Source organism: Colletotrichum aenigma (assembly GCF_013390185.1).
Source record: "Colletotrichum aenigma strain Cg56 chromosome Unknown KSG_Cg56_contig10, whole genome shotgun sequence".
Classification (NCBI taxonomy): domain Eukaryota; kingdom Fungi; phylum Ascomycota; class Sordariomycetes; order Glomerellales; family Glomerellaceae; genus Colletotrichum; species Colletotrichum aenigma.
Genome location: NW_023500916.1, coordinates 232,008 through 248,039, shown reverse-complemented (window position 1 = coordinate 248,039; position 16,032 = coordinate 232,008). Strand labels below are relative to the sequence as shown.

Below are 16,032 nucleotides of genomic sequence, written 5' to 3'. Positions count from 1 at the left end.
TCGTTCGCTATTCCTATCGTTTCTTCTACTACTTTCATCCTTTTAGAACTGTTAAGTTCACCACTGTTCGAGGTATAGGGGACATTGTCCAGCTAATAAAGCTCCTAGTGAAATGTCGTGGGCATTCTAACTGATATTGTTGACATAATTGATAAAATAAATCTGTAATCTTAACTTTAGCCCTCCGTACTTTATATAATGGAAATCATGCTATATCCACAGCGTTCCTTGTGGGTGTTCACTAAAGACGTTGGAGTTAGATAGATTATTTACAGCATTAAAGGAAGTTTTTGCTTCACATATATACCAAAGAGTATTTCAGGACTTTCGCTATATCAGTCTTAATAAAAGTGTCAAAAAGCCGTGTTCTAGATGCATACGATTGTGGTGATTTCCTATTATTGGAAAATGCTTTTGGGGGGATGGGCAGTCCCGGAAAAGCTGCTGATAATACGCGTTCTAAGGCAATCAGAGACCCGAAGGCGTATCAGGCTTGAATGAGAGGCTATGCTGTAGCTTGATGGGCTTACCTGCGGCTGACAGGTAGGTAAGGTGAGCAGGCTGGAAGTGCAGCCAGTGAGTTCTGCGGCACCCCTCAAAAAGTGGGATTCTAGATTTTGAAACTGCGCGTGGTTTCTCTCTCTTATTTTGCGCCATCTCCGGTGTTTCTTTCTCGAGACACCAAGATCTTCGCTAATGAGACCATTGGAATTTACTTGCATGTCTCATAATGTCACATCAACACACCCAACTAAGTGGCTCTCGACGGACCAGGCTCCTAGTCCTCCACCCCGCACATAAAACCGGTGAAGTTCTCTCCGGTTCGCTGATTGAATGTGGCATTCAGATGTCTCGACAGTCCGTGATAGAAGCTTCACATCACTTTGAAGCCTTGTCGTACGTATGGGGCCCACCGAGCTCGTCACATTATCTCCAGCTCGGGGCGTTGATCTTGCCCATCACCGCCAACTGCGGTGCGGCACTAAGGCATTTGAGGAGAGCATCCGAGGACCGCATCCTATGGGTCGATAGCATTTGCATTGACCAGACTCCCGGTGGAGTCCAGGAGCGTAATTATCAGGTTGCGATGATGGGCGATATCTACCAAGTCGCTAAAGACGTCCTTGTCTGGTTGGGAAATGGCGACGCTAAAACGGATGCATTCTTTCTTCATTTGAAACGTTTGTATCTGCTGCGAGACGATTCTTGGGAAGACTTTCGAACCGAGTTTTGTACCAAGTTCATGAACCGATGTGGTCAGTTCAAGTTGATTTCTTGCCCCATGATCTATCCTCTTCATTCCAGAACAATGCACGCTCGTATTATCTCAGATACTAGATGGGGGACATCAGATGCTCAAACGATTCGCGAGATAATTGAGGACGTTCTTGGACGGCCCTGGTTCGAGAGAATGTGGACTCTCCAAGAGCTTCTTCTTGCTACCCATGCTAGCATCCTTTGCGGGGAACAGGTAATTGCCTGGGATATCTTCTGCCAAGCTTTGGAGCTCATGGAGGCTACCTTCTCCCTGTCTAGCAAGGGGGTGCGGAATTTTGTGAATTGCTTCTACTTATATTCGGATTTTCAAGATATTTCTGGCAGCACCAGCGGCCAAACAGTCCAAAGGAGCCAGTCCGAGCTAGCTGGGGGAGATGAGGAGGGGAAATTGTCGAGCCTTGTACAACATGCCAGAATTCGGCATGCCACCAACTCAAAAGACAAGATCTTCGGGCTCTACGGCATTTCCCAGAGACTCGGACAGCCATTCCCAAATCCCGATTATGAACAATCAGTGGCCAAGATATACACGGAAGCGACGAAGGCTATCATACGACACGAGAACACCCTATGGCCGCTGGATAATGTGTGGAGTGGAAACCGCCAGAGTGGTCTGCCATCTTGGGTTCCTGACTGGAGCGACGACTATAGATGGTTCGACGATGTTTTGATCGAGCTAGGAGGGGTTCCCCTGGACTCTGCAGACCGAGAGACTACAACTCACTGGGAAGGGCCGGTGGATGGACAGAGCTACGAAATCAAGTTCACTCGCGACGATGGCATTGTTCTGCAAGGCCAAACGCTTGGTATGATCGAGACGGTTTTTGACGACCGCGACAGGGCGCTTATTGAAAAGGACATCTTGGCTGCGCAGCGTCTATCCGTTGAATACGAACTCACACTGAAGCGGCATGGTGCAGAACGGATCAGGTTCTTCAGGCGCATCTACGCCGAATGCGATAATGCTCAACATGTCGAAGCCCGTCTTCTAGCATTTTGCTGGTTATTGCTGACTTACAGCCCGAACCAACCCAAGGAGGGCTTCAAAAGAGGGTTCAAGGACCTGCACACTCTCTTCAAATCCACACTCCCAGGTTGCGAGGAGAACCGCCGATATATCTTCTCCCAAGCCAGGGAAAAGCTTCAGAAGGCACTCAACGAGTATCAAAGACACCCCAAAGTGCTCGCCTTCGTCGAATCAGACATTGACGCAGCAATAGATATGGTGTTGTCCCTACATTATGGCCCAGAGTAAATCATCCGTTCGACGCCTGAAGATGCGAGGCCGGGGTCGGTCTTCCGTCTGCTGGGTTCTGCGACAGGATTTTACAGAACAATCCAAGGGCTTTCGATAAACAAGACAGTCTTTATTGCGGACTCCCAGGTCATCGGCTATGCTCAGGGTAGTGTTTGCGTGGGAGACAGTGTTGTCAAGTTCTATCAGGCCTCGTCCCCTTCAGTCCTGCATCCTTGCGGACCGCACTATCAGCTTCACTCTCCGGCGGTCGTAAAGACGGAAGGTGCTCTCAGTGACCTTCTGGACAGCGCTGTATCAACAACTTACAAGATCCGATGACCCTTTCGATAGGAAGGATGACGAGGAAGACGACGAGACCGACGAGGAGGACGAGAGTAACGAAGACAAAACGGAGGATGAGGATAGTAACGAAGATTGAAGTAAGAGAGCCACAGAGAGAGTAGTGAGATAGAAGACCATACAGTGACGATCAGGATATTGAAGGTCTTCGCCCAGCTGACGTAAGGTATCAAATCGGATGGCAGTGACCAACTAGGCATCACAAGCTGGGAAGGTATCTCCAGCGTTCGGTAGCGACAGGATTGATTATTCAGAATTCGGTCTCTATTATCCGGACTACACGTCCTGCTTCGAGCCAAGCAGTCGTCCCCAAGGGGTATCATATCATTACCATTACCGACCTCAGACAGAGGCGCCGTCGTCAAACGCCTTCTCCTTCTCGCTTGGCTTAGTCTTGACACTGCCAGCGGTCCACTGGCGCATCTTCTTGCCCCAGAAGTACAGCACCGGCAGACCCAGGGACAAAACGATGATGGTCTCCGCGTAGAGAGCAAAGGTTTGAATGGGTCCCTTTTCCGCGATCCAGATCGTGGCTTTTGAGGCAAGGAAGAAGGCGATGACGATGCGCAGGGACGAGACGTTGACGAGCACCGGTCTTTTAGACATTAGCAAAGATTCTTAGAGGTGCACCACAATCATGACTTACCCTGCCCACTGTGGATAGCTTTCTACAATGAAAACGCTGAGGATGGTCATGGTCATAAGGAACGAAAAGACAATCAAGAACGAGCCCACGAGAAGAACGCTCCAGTGGAAGTTCCTCTCGCCCGCCGTTCCGAAGATGAAGCATCCCGCCACACCAGTGACAAGCGGCAAGACAAGGTTGGCGAGGTGATGCTCCGGCTCACGACTACCACCATTCCACCTCGTCACCGCGTTGGACATCTTGTCAGCCACCGGACCACCAAAGACATACACCAGCGCGGAGGCCAGGAAGAAGGGTAGCACGGTGAGACCAGTCCACTGGAACTCCCAGCCTTGAGCAAGCAGCGCGAATGGCGTGATCTGCTGCGCGGCCTGGTTGTTGACGATCATGATGCTGTTGGCGAGGACAGCCCAGATGATCGCGGGGAAGTAGGTGGAGCGGAGGGCGTCGAACATGGACTTTGCGGCGCGCTTGAACTCGAAGCCGTTCTGGAAGACGCCGATGTTGGTCCAGGTCGTGCGCGGGGTGAAGGTCGTGAAGTCGAGCTCGGGGCGGTTTTGGCCAGGGGGAAGCGGATAGATCTTCTGGCCGCCTAGACATAGTTAGCATGTAGTAAGCACCAATGGGGAATCCAACATACTGAGCTCCGCCTGAGATCTGGTCCACCTAGTTTCGGGTAGGAAGGCGATGAGAAGAGCCCACGCCAGGATGCCCAAGCCAGAGGTGATGTAGTACATCCACCTCCAGGTGTAGTTGGCAGACACCCAAGGGGCCGCAACTCCCAACCCAATGATGATGATACCCTGACTAGAGACAACGGCCGACATGGCCTTGTTCCTCTGATGGATAAAGACCATATCCTGAACAATCAGGGGGATCAACGCCTCCACGGCGCCAGCTCCCAGACCCATCAGCGCTCTCGCAAGTAGATGCTGATGCAGGCTGGTGCTGAACGCGGCAAACAGACCACCAGCCCAGGCAGAGGTTGCAGCGAACAGGAGAACGGGTCGGCGACCGATCCAGATAGATGTCGGCACGAGGAAGTAACTCGCGATACCGTTCGCCAGTAGGGGCATGGTGGCCAGCAGCGAGACCTCTTCGAGAGAGGCGGGCTTGACGCCGGCCGGGACAACGGACATGGGGTTGATGTTGAGGCCGCTGCCGCCGCTTGCCTTCTTGAAGTCGAAGGTGTTGATGACATGGGGATCGACGCCGGAGTATTCGAGGATGAAGATGGGGAGGAGACCACCGATGACAACCTCTGCTGAGAGGGCAAGGGCGCCGACTTGGGATGGTAAGTAGGCTGTTCTGTATCTGAGTGTTCAAGACTTACAAAAGCACAGACAACCGATGGCTGTCCACTTGCGCCAAGCAGGAAGGTTCAATGGATCTACAACGATTAGTTGTCGTTGACATTCAACGAAGAATGAAGGTTCTCACCCTTGGGATCGGGCGTTGGCATCTGAGAAGGGGTTAGCCACCATTCGACGGAGAACAACACGAGGCACTCACAGGAATCAACCTCAACTGCCCATTCTCATAGAGATTTGTCGTACCGACGACCAGCGTCTCGTTCTTCTCTAACACACTATCCGCATCATCAAACTCCGACACACCGACGGTCGACGTCTGCTTCCGAGCGGCCTGCTCTTCCTGGAGCGGCCAGTTCGTGTTCGACGCCATATTGTCCGCTTGTACCGTCGATGGAGAAAAGTCGCGCAATCCCAGCCCTCCAAAAGAAGAAGAGAGGGACCCTCCCTTCTGAGATCGTGGGAAGTCGGCGGGACGCTAACGCAGCCTTATACCATTCAACGCGCCGCCGCCGCCCCCTGCAGCAGATCCGGAAAAGCCTAAGAAGATTGGACACATACAGGGGAAGGGGAGAAAAGGGAAGAGGCGAGACGGAGGCAGGCAGCCGTGCGTATAGTTTGCCCAGGGCCAAAGGCGATGTTGTCGAAAAGGAGGCTTGCCCCCGAGTGGTCTAGGTACCTTGGAAACGTCCCATCAGACGAGCCGTCAATCTCAGGAACAGCCGCGAGGACGATGGTTAGGGCTACATGCGACCAGTCGGCGAAGGTACCACGATGTCTTCTCCTTGCTTCTTCGACGTCTGTTCCCGGTGGAGTTTACCCAGCCCTCCACATCCCGCCCGGCACCAGCTCGAAACTCATCCTCGATGATCCCCAGCACATAACGGTTCTTCACCTGCGTGGGATGTCAGTCTCCTCCAGCGTGCCTCCGGCTCAGCCAGCGACCGTGACATGTTTCTGCTTGACAAACGTTCGTCGCCGCGAGACGAGACCAGGAACCGGGGTGTTTAAGCTTCGTCTGCTCGAGCGCAAGGGGGTGGGCCGTTGTGCTGCATTCGGCAGTTGGACGCTACGCCCTGCAAGAGGGTTGGACGGGCCGGGGAGAAAGGACGATTTCTTGGGTCTTCTTACATCCCTCCCCTCCTCCTCCTTTTTTCCCACCTCATGATGGGGTTTTTGTTACAGGGTAGAACATTGTCGTTTTGCAGAGATTGTTGATGCGTTTGGTAGGGTTCGGGACGCTTTTGCGGCAGCGGGGGAGGCTAAGTCAAAGTGATGGAGAATCCTTTGTGAGGGAGACAAGCCTGGGGTGGGAATGTTGCTGGTTTGATCGCCGTTCGCGCGCGCAAGAGACCCTTGCTTAGTCGTCATTCGATGTCTTGAAAGTGCCCCCTTTTTCCAGAGAAAGCTATTCGAAATTCAATTACTACTTCGTACGTGCTTGGTATGCCCTACGTATGGGGCCGTATGTAAGGTACGCAATGGATGTGTGTCCCTTGCATCGACCCGCTGCAGGATCTGGGTCAATCTAGAGAGCGCCCCTAGCGCTGCGCCGAATTTAGAAAAGAACACAAACCTAATAGAGACCTCTTGTCCAACGGTCGATGACCTACAATCACCGAGAGAGTTGGCATCTGCTTCCCCGGAAGACGGGATAAGTTTCTTCAGGTGTCAGAGCTCCGGGCGTTGGATTTCGTAAACAACCGCGCGCTAGATCACAGCAGTCCAAATCCCATTGCAGGGCACCGCTAGACTTCAGACCAAGTTTCTTTCTTGATGAAATGCAGTTGAGACGAAAAGAACATTGCACCCAGCCACGAGACCAACCACTGGTTGGGTCAGTTGGATGACACTCTCGAGGGGGCCCCAGGACACCTTGACTCGCCGCATGAACATGGCACCACACCCTGTTACAGAACCCCCCGGTCCGAGTGCCTCATCGTAAACACAAGCGTGTTCTCGACCACGAGTTTCTTCTTCGACGATGCCCACGCACGGACAACGCTGCAACGACGTGGGCTAGCTGTTACGCATTCCAGGTGCTGCATAGTCGAGTATGCACAGAGGACAAAAGTATGAATGCTTTACGCAATATCAGCCGCGCTATTCCAACCCGCCAAGAGGCTATCAGGGTTACATGCGATGTGTTTTTGAACAGTGGATGTGCCAATGGTTTTCGTCAGCCGGCGATCACTTTCAACTCATCTCTATATACCGCTGGCTTTTCATCCCACATCCGCCGTCTGGTGTTTCTCCTGCTCTGCCATGACTTCATGCCGGTGAATATCACGTTTCGGCTTACCAGAAAGCCAGTCTTCTTCACATTTCCCGGGCAGTCAGTTTCCCTGCCACCAATTGCCAAGGCCACTGAACAGCCGACACCCTTCGTGATCGTCGCCAGCCGGCGCTCAGTATGTCGTGTCTGATGTTTCCTTCGGATGATATCTGGCCGTCGGCTCATCCGTTCTGTGCCCGGCGTCCACTTTCCGGCACTTTTCGGCGAACATGGAGGTCTGGAGCTTTGAGAGATACATGCTGGGGCACGAATTGATCGTACATTGTGTCGTAAATGACTGGACCTAGTTTCGCCTCTATCTCCAATTATAATAAAGCAACATAAGGAATATTGGCACTGTCGAGATACGACAGCAAAGCTTTATGGAAATGCAACGTCGAACCAACATCGAATTCGACTTACTCTCTTGTTAAGCGGCTTTTCTCGCTCCAATGATCATCTGGTCGTGCAGAACAAAGCCACGGCAGATGAGAAGAATGTTGTCGACGCAGATCAGACGCCACTTGGCTGAGCCCATGCAGCCAATGAACCATCATGCCACACGACTAGTATCACCACGAAAGTCATTTCAAGAGTGAGTGTTGCAATTGATATTCCCAGGAGGTATTTCCACTGTCGAATCTAGAATACAATCGTCATACGCGTTTTGCCAGCCCATTCAACCGTCTCAGTCCTCTATTAGTAAGACTCTTTGTGTTTGTGTGTGTATCACTCTGGTCCGTCACCAGTGTCCATCGCCGGTGTCGTCGTCGTCGGTGTCCGTCGCCGGAAAAAGCCCAAAAACGCCATGCTCAGCCGTGTCATTCCATGCGCACTGTATTTATTATCCATCGGCGACGTCAGGCCGACCCTGCTTGATTTTCTGTGTTGAACGATGCGAAGCCATCTAGTAATCAGCTATCGCTACCCAGCACTCGGGCCAGGAGGACGTAGAAGAAAATGAGACCGCCTGCGACGAGGAGCTTATTTTGGTTGAGCCAGCCGCGGCCGGCGTCACGCTGCTGGACGACGGCATCGACGACAGCCTGGGCCTGGTGGCCGCTGCCAGCTCCAATACCGAGCTGGGGCCCACAAGAGGCCCCTGCTGGGCCGCCGATCTTGTTCCCTGTCGCGAAGTCGATCTTATTCTCCTTCATCCAGTCCCAGTTCGCCTTGTCGACTTCGGGCCATTCGCCGCGGAATTTGGCGCCGCCATCGCCGGCCTTGACATTGCCTTTTTGTGTGTTGGACTTGGTGTGGGAACCGCCACCGGTAGAGTTCCACCATTTTGTACGCAACGCCAGCATCTTGCGTTCAGCCTCAGTGCTCGAAACGGAACCCGTAGTCATCTCCTCGCTCGTCATGAAAGAAAGCAGGCCGATAAGGATGGTGGAGACTTCCCACGCGGGGTTGAAGGATTTGGGATGGAAGTCGGAAATGGAGAGGCAAAGTCGTGTGGATGGTTGGAATCGGCCGGATGGGGTGTGCATTCGGATCGCTGGGGGGGCGAAGGGGTAGTTTGGAGGGAACACGAGAGTTCCCCAGTACTGGCCGCCATGATACGGGGTGTTTTCGGGGCCGGTGATGATGTAGTGCCACCTAGTAGCCGGTCAGCAGGAGTATGTGAGACTGGCATGAAAGAGCATACTCAAGGATATTTGAGTCGGAGGGATGGGCCTCGATGTATGGCGGAGGGTTCTCGGAGATGGTCTTGTACTCGCGCGTCAACTGCAGGGCGGCTGTCAGTGCTGATGCAACGTGGTGAGGGAGGGGAAGAGAAGACATACACGCTTCTGTGCGGCTCTGCTGGCTGCCATGACTGAAGATGTGCGGAGCGAAATCCTACCTAGTGATCCGGTTTGGGGGCGAGCGAGAGGAGTATCGAGATGACGATGACGGACCACGACGTAATCAGGGACGGACGCCTCAAAGGTCTGGCGGGCGGTCTCTGGGAAGGAAGACCAGCGGGCGAAAAAGAATGTGGGAAAATAAAATGCACAGACTGAAGAATAGAAGAGAAGTTGAGTGGCCGCGCAGCTGAGCCTGTGGGAGAGGTCTGCTGGGCTTTGCGGTTGGGCTGGAGCTGGATGGAAATGGAAGCGGGTGGTTGAAGGACGGAGGATCGGAATCACTCAGCAGCGGACAGTGGACAGTGGACAAGTTGGGGAATGCGGCGAGGCTGTGACAGGCACAGGCGCATGGGGTACGTACCTACCTTGGCTGCAGTGTACAGATACAGATACGGTCTACCTGTGTAAGCAGCGGAATTTCAAGGTTTGGCGGAGGAGCGGCGCGGTGACTTCGGCCTCCAGCTGGCAACGCCCCACTCATTATGTCACCGCGCAGTGTGCACACGAGTGCCTCAGCCACAGAATTTCCACCAACAGCCTGCGGATACAGGGTCCAAGCGTCTACCTGTGTGGCTGCGAGACGTGGCTTGAGCTTCAAGGTGTGGCGCGACCTCTTGGACCCATCACGAGCCACACGAGCCAATCAGACACCCCCCTGTCGCGTGTTCCCGGCCCGCGTTGGTGCAGGTCCAGTCCAGTCTCCCTTCCAGGTCCTTTCAATTGGGCCCGGCGGCCGTGCTCCGCCGTTGCATCTCGAATTTCAACCCGAAGCCTGCCGATTGTCCCTCCAGCCCACCTTACATCGTCACCACAGCCCGCTACGATGGCGTCTAACCCGACCGACAAGCTCAAGGCCGGGCCTGACGCTCTCCGCAAGGAGGCCGAGTCCTCTGCCGCCTTCGAGAACCTGCAGGAGGAGGCCAAGATTAGGAGATTCCAGGCTCTGGCAAGGACTGACCCGGCCCGTTATGCTGCCAATCACCCATGCTAATGCGCATCTCAGCTTGCAGAGCAGAACTCCCAGCCCATGACCATCAACCGTCTCCAGGTCCACGGCGCTTCCAACACCCGACGCGGCTTCCTCGACCCCATCTTCGAGCCCCTTTTGACCGCCGAGGCCAACAGCTCCTCCACCCTCGGCGAAGTCGCAGCCCGCCTGGGTGATGCCAAGGGCAAGCTCGAGAGACTGGCAATCTTCCACCTCGATCCCAAGGTTCACATCAACGGATCCGACCCCGCCGACCCCTCCTCCACCCCTACCGACGTCGACGTCGACATTGTTGTGAAGGAGCTCTCCCGATACAAGATCAACGCCGGCACCGATGTAGGAAACAGCGAAGGCTCCGTCTACACCTCCGTGCTCTGGCGCAACATCTTTGGCGGCGCTGAGCAGCTCACCGTCAATGCGAGTGCTGGAAACAAGACTCGGTCCGCTTACAGCGCGAACCTGAGTGCTCCTGTCAACAGCAACCCCGACACCAGGATTTCTCTCGAGGCGCTGGCATCTACCACAGACAAGGCATGGGCTGCCCACCAAGAGGCTGTCAAGGGAGGCAACCTCCGCTTCTCCTGGCTTTCCGGCAAGAGTGTGCACTCGCTCGAGTACTCTGGTGTCTGGCGTCAAGTTACTGGCCTCGGCGACAATGCGAGCCCCTCAGTCCGCGCCGACGCCGGGGACTCCGTCAAGAGCTCCATCAAGCACACATACTCGCGCGATGCGAGAGACAACGCGCAACTCCCTCAAAGCGGCTACTTGCTCAAGTCCGTCTTCGAGCTCGCAGGTGTTGGTCCTCTCGCCGGAGACGTCGCCTTCTCCAAGGGCGAGTGCGAGATTGGTGGCGCTGTCCCCATCCCTCTGCCCGGCATTAAGGGCCGTACCGGTATCTCCATCGGAGGAGGCCTCCGCTTCGGCATGCTCTACCCTCTTCCTCTCGGCTTCGCCTCCGAAGGCAAGGCCCAGCCCAGCCGCATCAACGATAGGTTCCAGCTCGGCGGTCCTACCGACGTTCGCGGCTTCCACTTTGGTGGCCTCGGTCCCCACGACGGCTCGAACGCTGTCGGCGGAGACCTCTTTGCTGCCGGAAGCGTGAACATGCTCTTCCCCCTGCCCTACAAGGGCGCCGACTCTGCTCTTCGCTTCCAGATCTTCGCCAACGGTGGCAGGCTCGTGGCGTTGAAGAACAAGACCAAGGGCGACGGCGAGAAGAAGGCTGCTGGCCTCAGCACCCGAAGCGTCGCGGGTAGCATGTACAATGCCCTCAACGACCTGACCACGGGCTTGCCGTCGACCGCCGTCGGTGTCGGTCTGGTCTATGCCCATCCTGTTGCTCGATTCGAACTGAACTTCAGCCTGCCTATGGTGCTCCGTAAGGGCGAGCAAGGCACTAAGGGCCTTCAGGTTGGCGTCGGTATCAACTTCTTGTAGATGCAAGACGACGAGGGCGGGTGTGGGCATGGACGAGGCTATGGCTGGCGGGGCGAGAGGGGCTCGTGAAGGACGAATAGAGGAAGAAAAGTAAATACCATAGACACTCTCGAAAATCAATCCTTAAAAGTTCAAAGTTCGGCCTCTGGCCACTTACTGTGATTTTTACTTGGAACCTGTACTGCAACAGCCTCCGACTTGCCCCTTTAGCTAACGGCCTACTGGTTATGTGATTTCCCGCAGATCGCCGTCTCTTTAGTCCTATTTCCCCCTACGCACGTAGTTATATACGCTATCACAATCTCATTACTTTTAACGTTATTTTAATAATAACTTTATAACTTTAACTTAGTTTAATTACTATAGATTTTTTTTTTTATTTTTTAACCTATTTTTCTAACTTTTATATATACTTTCTATTATTAGACTTAGCTATCTTCTTTATAACTTATACTTTCTATAGTTATTAGTAATACCTTTAATATTATAGATAGACTTAGTTAACTTACTAGCTATACCGGTCTACTAAGGATATTATTAAAATAGGCGTAATAGCTAGAATTAATAGTAAATATAGCTACCTCCTTTAGTGAGATTTACTAAAGTAGATAGATATAAGCTATAGCTATAACGTTAGCTTTTAGGACTATAAAATAGGATATAGCTATAGTTATTCCATTTATAAGGCTTTATACATTAAAAGGCGTTATCTTATTAATTGCAGTAAGGCTAGCCTTATAGTTAGTGTTATAGTCTTCTTATTAGCTAGAGGCTATAATAAGGGCGGCTAAAACTGTATATAAACAAAATGAATAATAACGATAGGAATATGAATATAATTAATTCTTAAGTCTTATATTTTATAGTTTAAGAAAGATATCTTTTTATATTTATAAGGTTTAAACTTTTACGTTTAATATATTAAGAATACCTATAGGTGTATAATTATTTATATATTTAGCTAACTTGAATAAAAAAGCTTATAATATATACCTCTTTTTTAGAGATAGTTATTCTAACTATTCTTTTAGACTATATATAGGTATATTGTTCCCCTATTTTGTATTCTATTTTTACTGCGTTGTTTTGTAATTATTTTATTATTTCTTTTATAAACTTATTAATTAGTTAAATATAAATAAAATGTAACTATATTTAGTAAGAGGTGTATTAGTATTTATAGTAGTAAGATGTTTTATTATAGTCTTTTATATCTCTATTATAGAGGTATAAAAAGTAATAATTTAGTATAAAAAGTAGTAACTTTAGTCTATTTAACTTTATCTATAGTAACATAAATTTTATTAGCTATAATTTATTTAGTTATAGTGTTAGTTTTAAGTTTAATAATATAAGAAGAGAGCTTATTAATAGTAATTATATTACTATTTTTAGCTATAGTAATAATGTTATTAATAGTAACATGGTTTATCAGTCAGCCAGCTGGACCAGTCAGCTGGACGTTTTTTCCCACGTACATAACAACATCTAGTATTTCTCAACCACAACGCATTAAATCAACTTTTAGTTGTCGCTATCAGAATCTCCTGAGGGTTCGACATCTTTGGAACAGGTTCGCGCGTTATGCCCAGTCTCACCACACATACCACAGCGTCTCCGAGCTGGCTGGGCTCTCTTTGATGGACCCCCCTCGTCGTCCTCTTGAGGTGCTGGATGTTTCCCTTTTTGTTTCCCTTCAAGCAAAACCTGAGATTCCTCTATACTAAGTGCCCCTCTAAGCTGGACCTGCGTTCTTTTAGCCCTCTAGCGCTTAGCAAGTGCTATATTTGCATCCTCAAGGGTATAAAGCCGATCAGTCAAAATAGTGATTAAGTGCGCTATTGCCTGCGCACCCTTTGATAATTGCTCAACTGCAGCAATAATTAGTGTTAGTAAGCTTCCTTGATGAGCAGAGATGCAACTTTTGATAAAGTTGGACTGCAAGATGGTTTGTTGTGGGTTAGAGGGCGTTTGCGACTGCTAAGGTGGAGGTGTTGAAGGGTTGGCTATAGGAGGTGTAGGCGTCTGTAAATACATATCAAGCTTTTTGATGATATAGTCTAGGTCCTATGGTGAAATTCCAGCGCCTTAGAAAGCAGACCTGATGTTTTCCTCATTAAAAACCTTATTGTGGGCCTAGTGGAAGGCAACAAAGAACTCAGACTTAGTGATATGATTTATGGAGGCTCTGATGAATTAGTTGATTTCATCACTATATATACGTTTAAAAGGCGAATAAAGGGTAATATCTAATAGCTGTAGTAGATATAATAAATATGCAGGCATACTAACAGTTATAATATTGTTCTGCTTGCAGTAATCGTCAAACTCAGCTGATAAATAGCTCTTATAGCTGTTGATAATAAGCATCCAGTAGACGCCCTTTATTTAGTTCTTAGTGTGTTTATCAAAGTGTTTAATCTAGTTAAGATCTATCTGATTATCTGTCTATCTATTAGCAGTAGGTTTGATCACCTAGTTGCCTAGAAAACCTGATTCCATAGTCTAACTGGTAAGATGATATACACCCTTGACGATTATAAACAGAGGGATACACCACCCGCCTAAATTAACATATTTAATAACTGTAGCCTATTCATAATTGCCAGGCTGGACAGACTTTGCTTTGCTGTGTCGATCAGCATATATAACCACTATTAACGCAGTGATCATGCCCATCATAAAGCCAGTTTTATCAAAATTATATAGGTCCCCCTCTTAGATGCTATACTTAGCTATTATGTTGCGTAATAATGCAAACCACTTTGATATAACCTCAGGATCTTCTTAAAGAGCCCTTTGATAATCGTATGGACGATTAAACTTGGTTTTCAGAGCAGGCTGTGAGTCCACAAACCGCCTAGCCTATCGCTTGCCAACAGGCTTGCTATTACAGGCTTGCAGCAGGAGATTAGCTATATCTTCCACACTGCTGAGGCGGAAAGGAAATCCTCTGGAATCCTGTTGAATAACGTATTAGAGAAGTGTTTTCTCTTCGATCAGATTGAGTTTATGTCGTTAGGGTTAAGCTTATTCGCATGGCGGTCGGTTACGCTTATACCTATGTTAACACTATTAATAATTAAAATAGAAATATTACTGTTAGCACAGGTATAAGCGTATACAGGGGCGTAGTATATGCGCCTATATAGTATAAGGTTATGGATGTGGTAATGTTATGATAAAAGGTGATAATTCTGAGCATTTATGAGCATTTAATTGTATAGATAAGAATAAGGGAACAGATGTATTGTGATGAGTTTGGTTGTTGTTGTTCGCAGGTTGCATCCTCTAGTAGGGAAAAGTGAGGGGAAAGATAACCTGAAACGTAACCTGCTAAACTGCTCATTACATAAGGTGCTTACGTAGCTATACGTATTACATAATCAATATTATAGTTATAAGTTATAATAAATCAAGTATTTTTATATAAGGTTTTATACCTTAAACTTTATTAGTTTATTTTATGTAGAATATTAAAGTAAGTTTAGCGTTATTATTATTCTTATATTATTATTATTATTATAATAGAATGTTATATGTTAACAGTATTAATAGTAGTTTATTTTCTAAAGCTATAAATTAATATAGAGTATATATTTTATTAATAGCTATATAAAAAGCGAATTTACTATTACGTATAAGATTATCTTCTTTTTAAAAAGTTAGAATGAAATATATTTTTAGCGTTAAGGATTTTTATATATTAGGAATAATATTAAATATATTATTAATAGCTATAGTAGTAAAATATCTATCTATATTCTAAATAAACCTTTTCTTTTATATTTTATTATCTATATTAATAAAAAAGATATTATTATTACTCTGATTAATAAGATACAAAATCATAGTTTAGTTATAAAATCTCTTATTAAAGCTAATAATATGTTAGTAGTTATAATAATTTTATTAAAAAGTCTATAACTTTTTAGCTATTACTTAATATCTTAAGTTTAATATTATAGTTTTTCTAAGTAGTTAGGTTTCTAGAGGGGGATTTTTATTACTAAAGGGAGAAATATTACTAAAAAATAGTGAAATTAGAGAATTTAAATAGTTAGTTATAAATATTAAGTACTAAGCGTTATTTTTATAAACTTTTTTTATTACTTTTTCCTATAAGTTATATTAAAAAACTTAATATTATAGTGAAATCTTAAGGTTATATTTTAAAGTTAAATATTAATCTAAAAATTATTTTATAATTTTATATTATCTTTTTATAACTATCATCAGGGATAATAATAAAATTATAGAAAAGAAAGGTTATATGAGAGAAAAAGATATTAAGTTATATTACTAATTATTATAGTTTTCTTATTCGCTAGAGGCTATAATAAGAGTAGCTAAAACTATATATAAATAAAGTAAATAATAATAATAAAAATATAAATATAATTAATCTTTAGGTTTTATATTTTATAGTTTAAAAAAGATATCTTTTTATACTTATAAAGTTTAAACTCTTACGTCTAACATATTAAGAGTCCTTATAGGTATATAATTATTTATATACTTAGCTAACCTGAGTAGAAAAGCTTATAACAGTTAGTATTAATTCTAGTATCTTAAGGTGTACCTTAAGTAAAGATTTATCTACCTATTTATATATATTCTACTAGATATTTTACACTTTTTAGCCTTATAA

At 47.4% G+C, this 16,032-nt stretch overlaps 3 protein-coding genes across 3 annotated transcripts; 1 reads left to right on the top strand and 2 right to left on the bottom strand.

Annotated features, from left to right (window-relative positions):
• Positions 1-3,217: 3,217 nt before the first annotated feature.
• Positions 3,218-5,204, bottom strand: CGCA056_v013919 (putative MFS-type transporter; the record flags this gene model as incomplete). Its single annotated transcript, XM_037329161.1, has 6 exons — positions 3,218-3,470; positions 3,522-4,113; positions 4,162-4,806; positions 4,855-4,911; positions 4,962-4,983; positions 5,034-5,204. 6 exons carry the CDS (start codon positions 5,202-5,204, stop codon positions 3,218-3,220), a joined length of 1,740 nt encoding a protein of 579 aa, XP_037171544.1.
• A 2,816-nt stretch (positions 5,205-8,020) lies between these two features.
• Positions 8,021-8,923, bottom strand: UBC6 (Ubiquitin-conjugating enzyme E2 6; the record flags this gene model as incomplete). Its single annotated transcript, XM_037329160.1, has 3 exons — positions 8,021-8,705; positions 8,755-8,834; positions 8,894-8,923. 3 exons carry the CDS (start codon positions 8,921-8,923, stop codon positions 8,021-8,023), a joined length of 795 nt encoding a protein of 264 aa, XP_037171545.1.
• An 856-nt stretch (positions 8,924-9,779) lies between these two features.
• Positions 9,780-11,381, top strand: CGCA056_v013917 (SAM50-like protein; the record flags this gene model as incomplete). The annotated part of the gene is made up of 2 exons (XM_037329159.1): positions 9,780-9,921; positions 9,967-11,381. 2 exons carry the CDS (start codon positions 9,780-9,782, stop codon positions 11,379-11,381), a joined length of 1,557 nt encoding a protein of 518 aa, XP_037172104.1.
• Between the last annotated feature and the right edge of the window lie 4,651 nt (positions 11,382-16,032).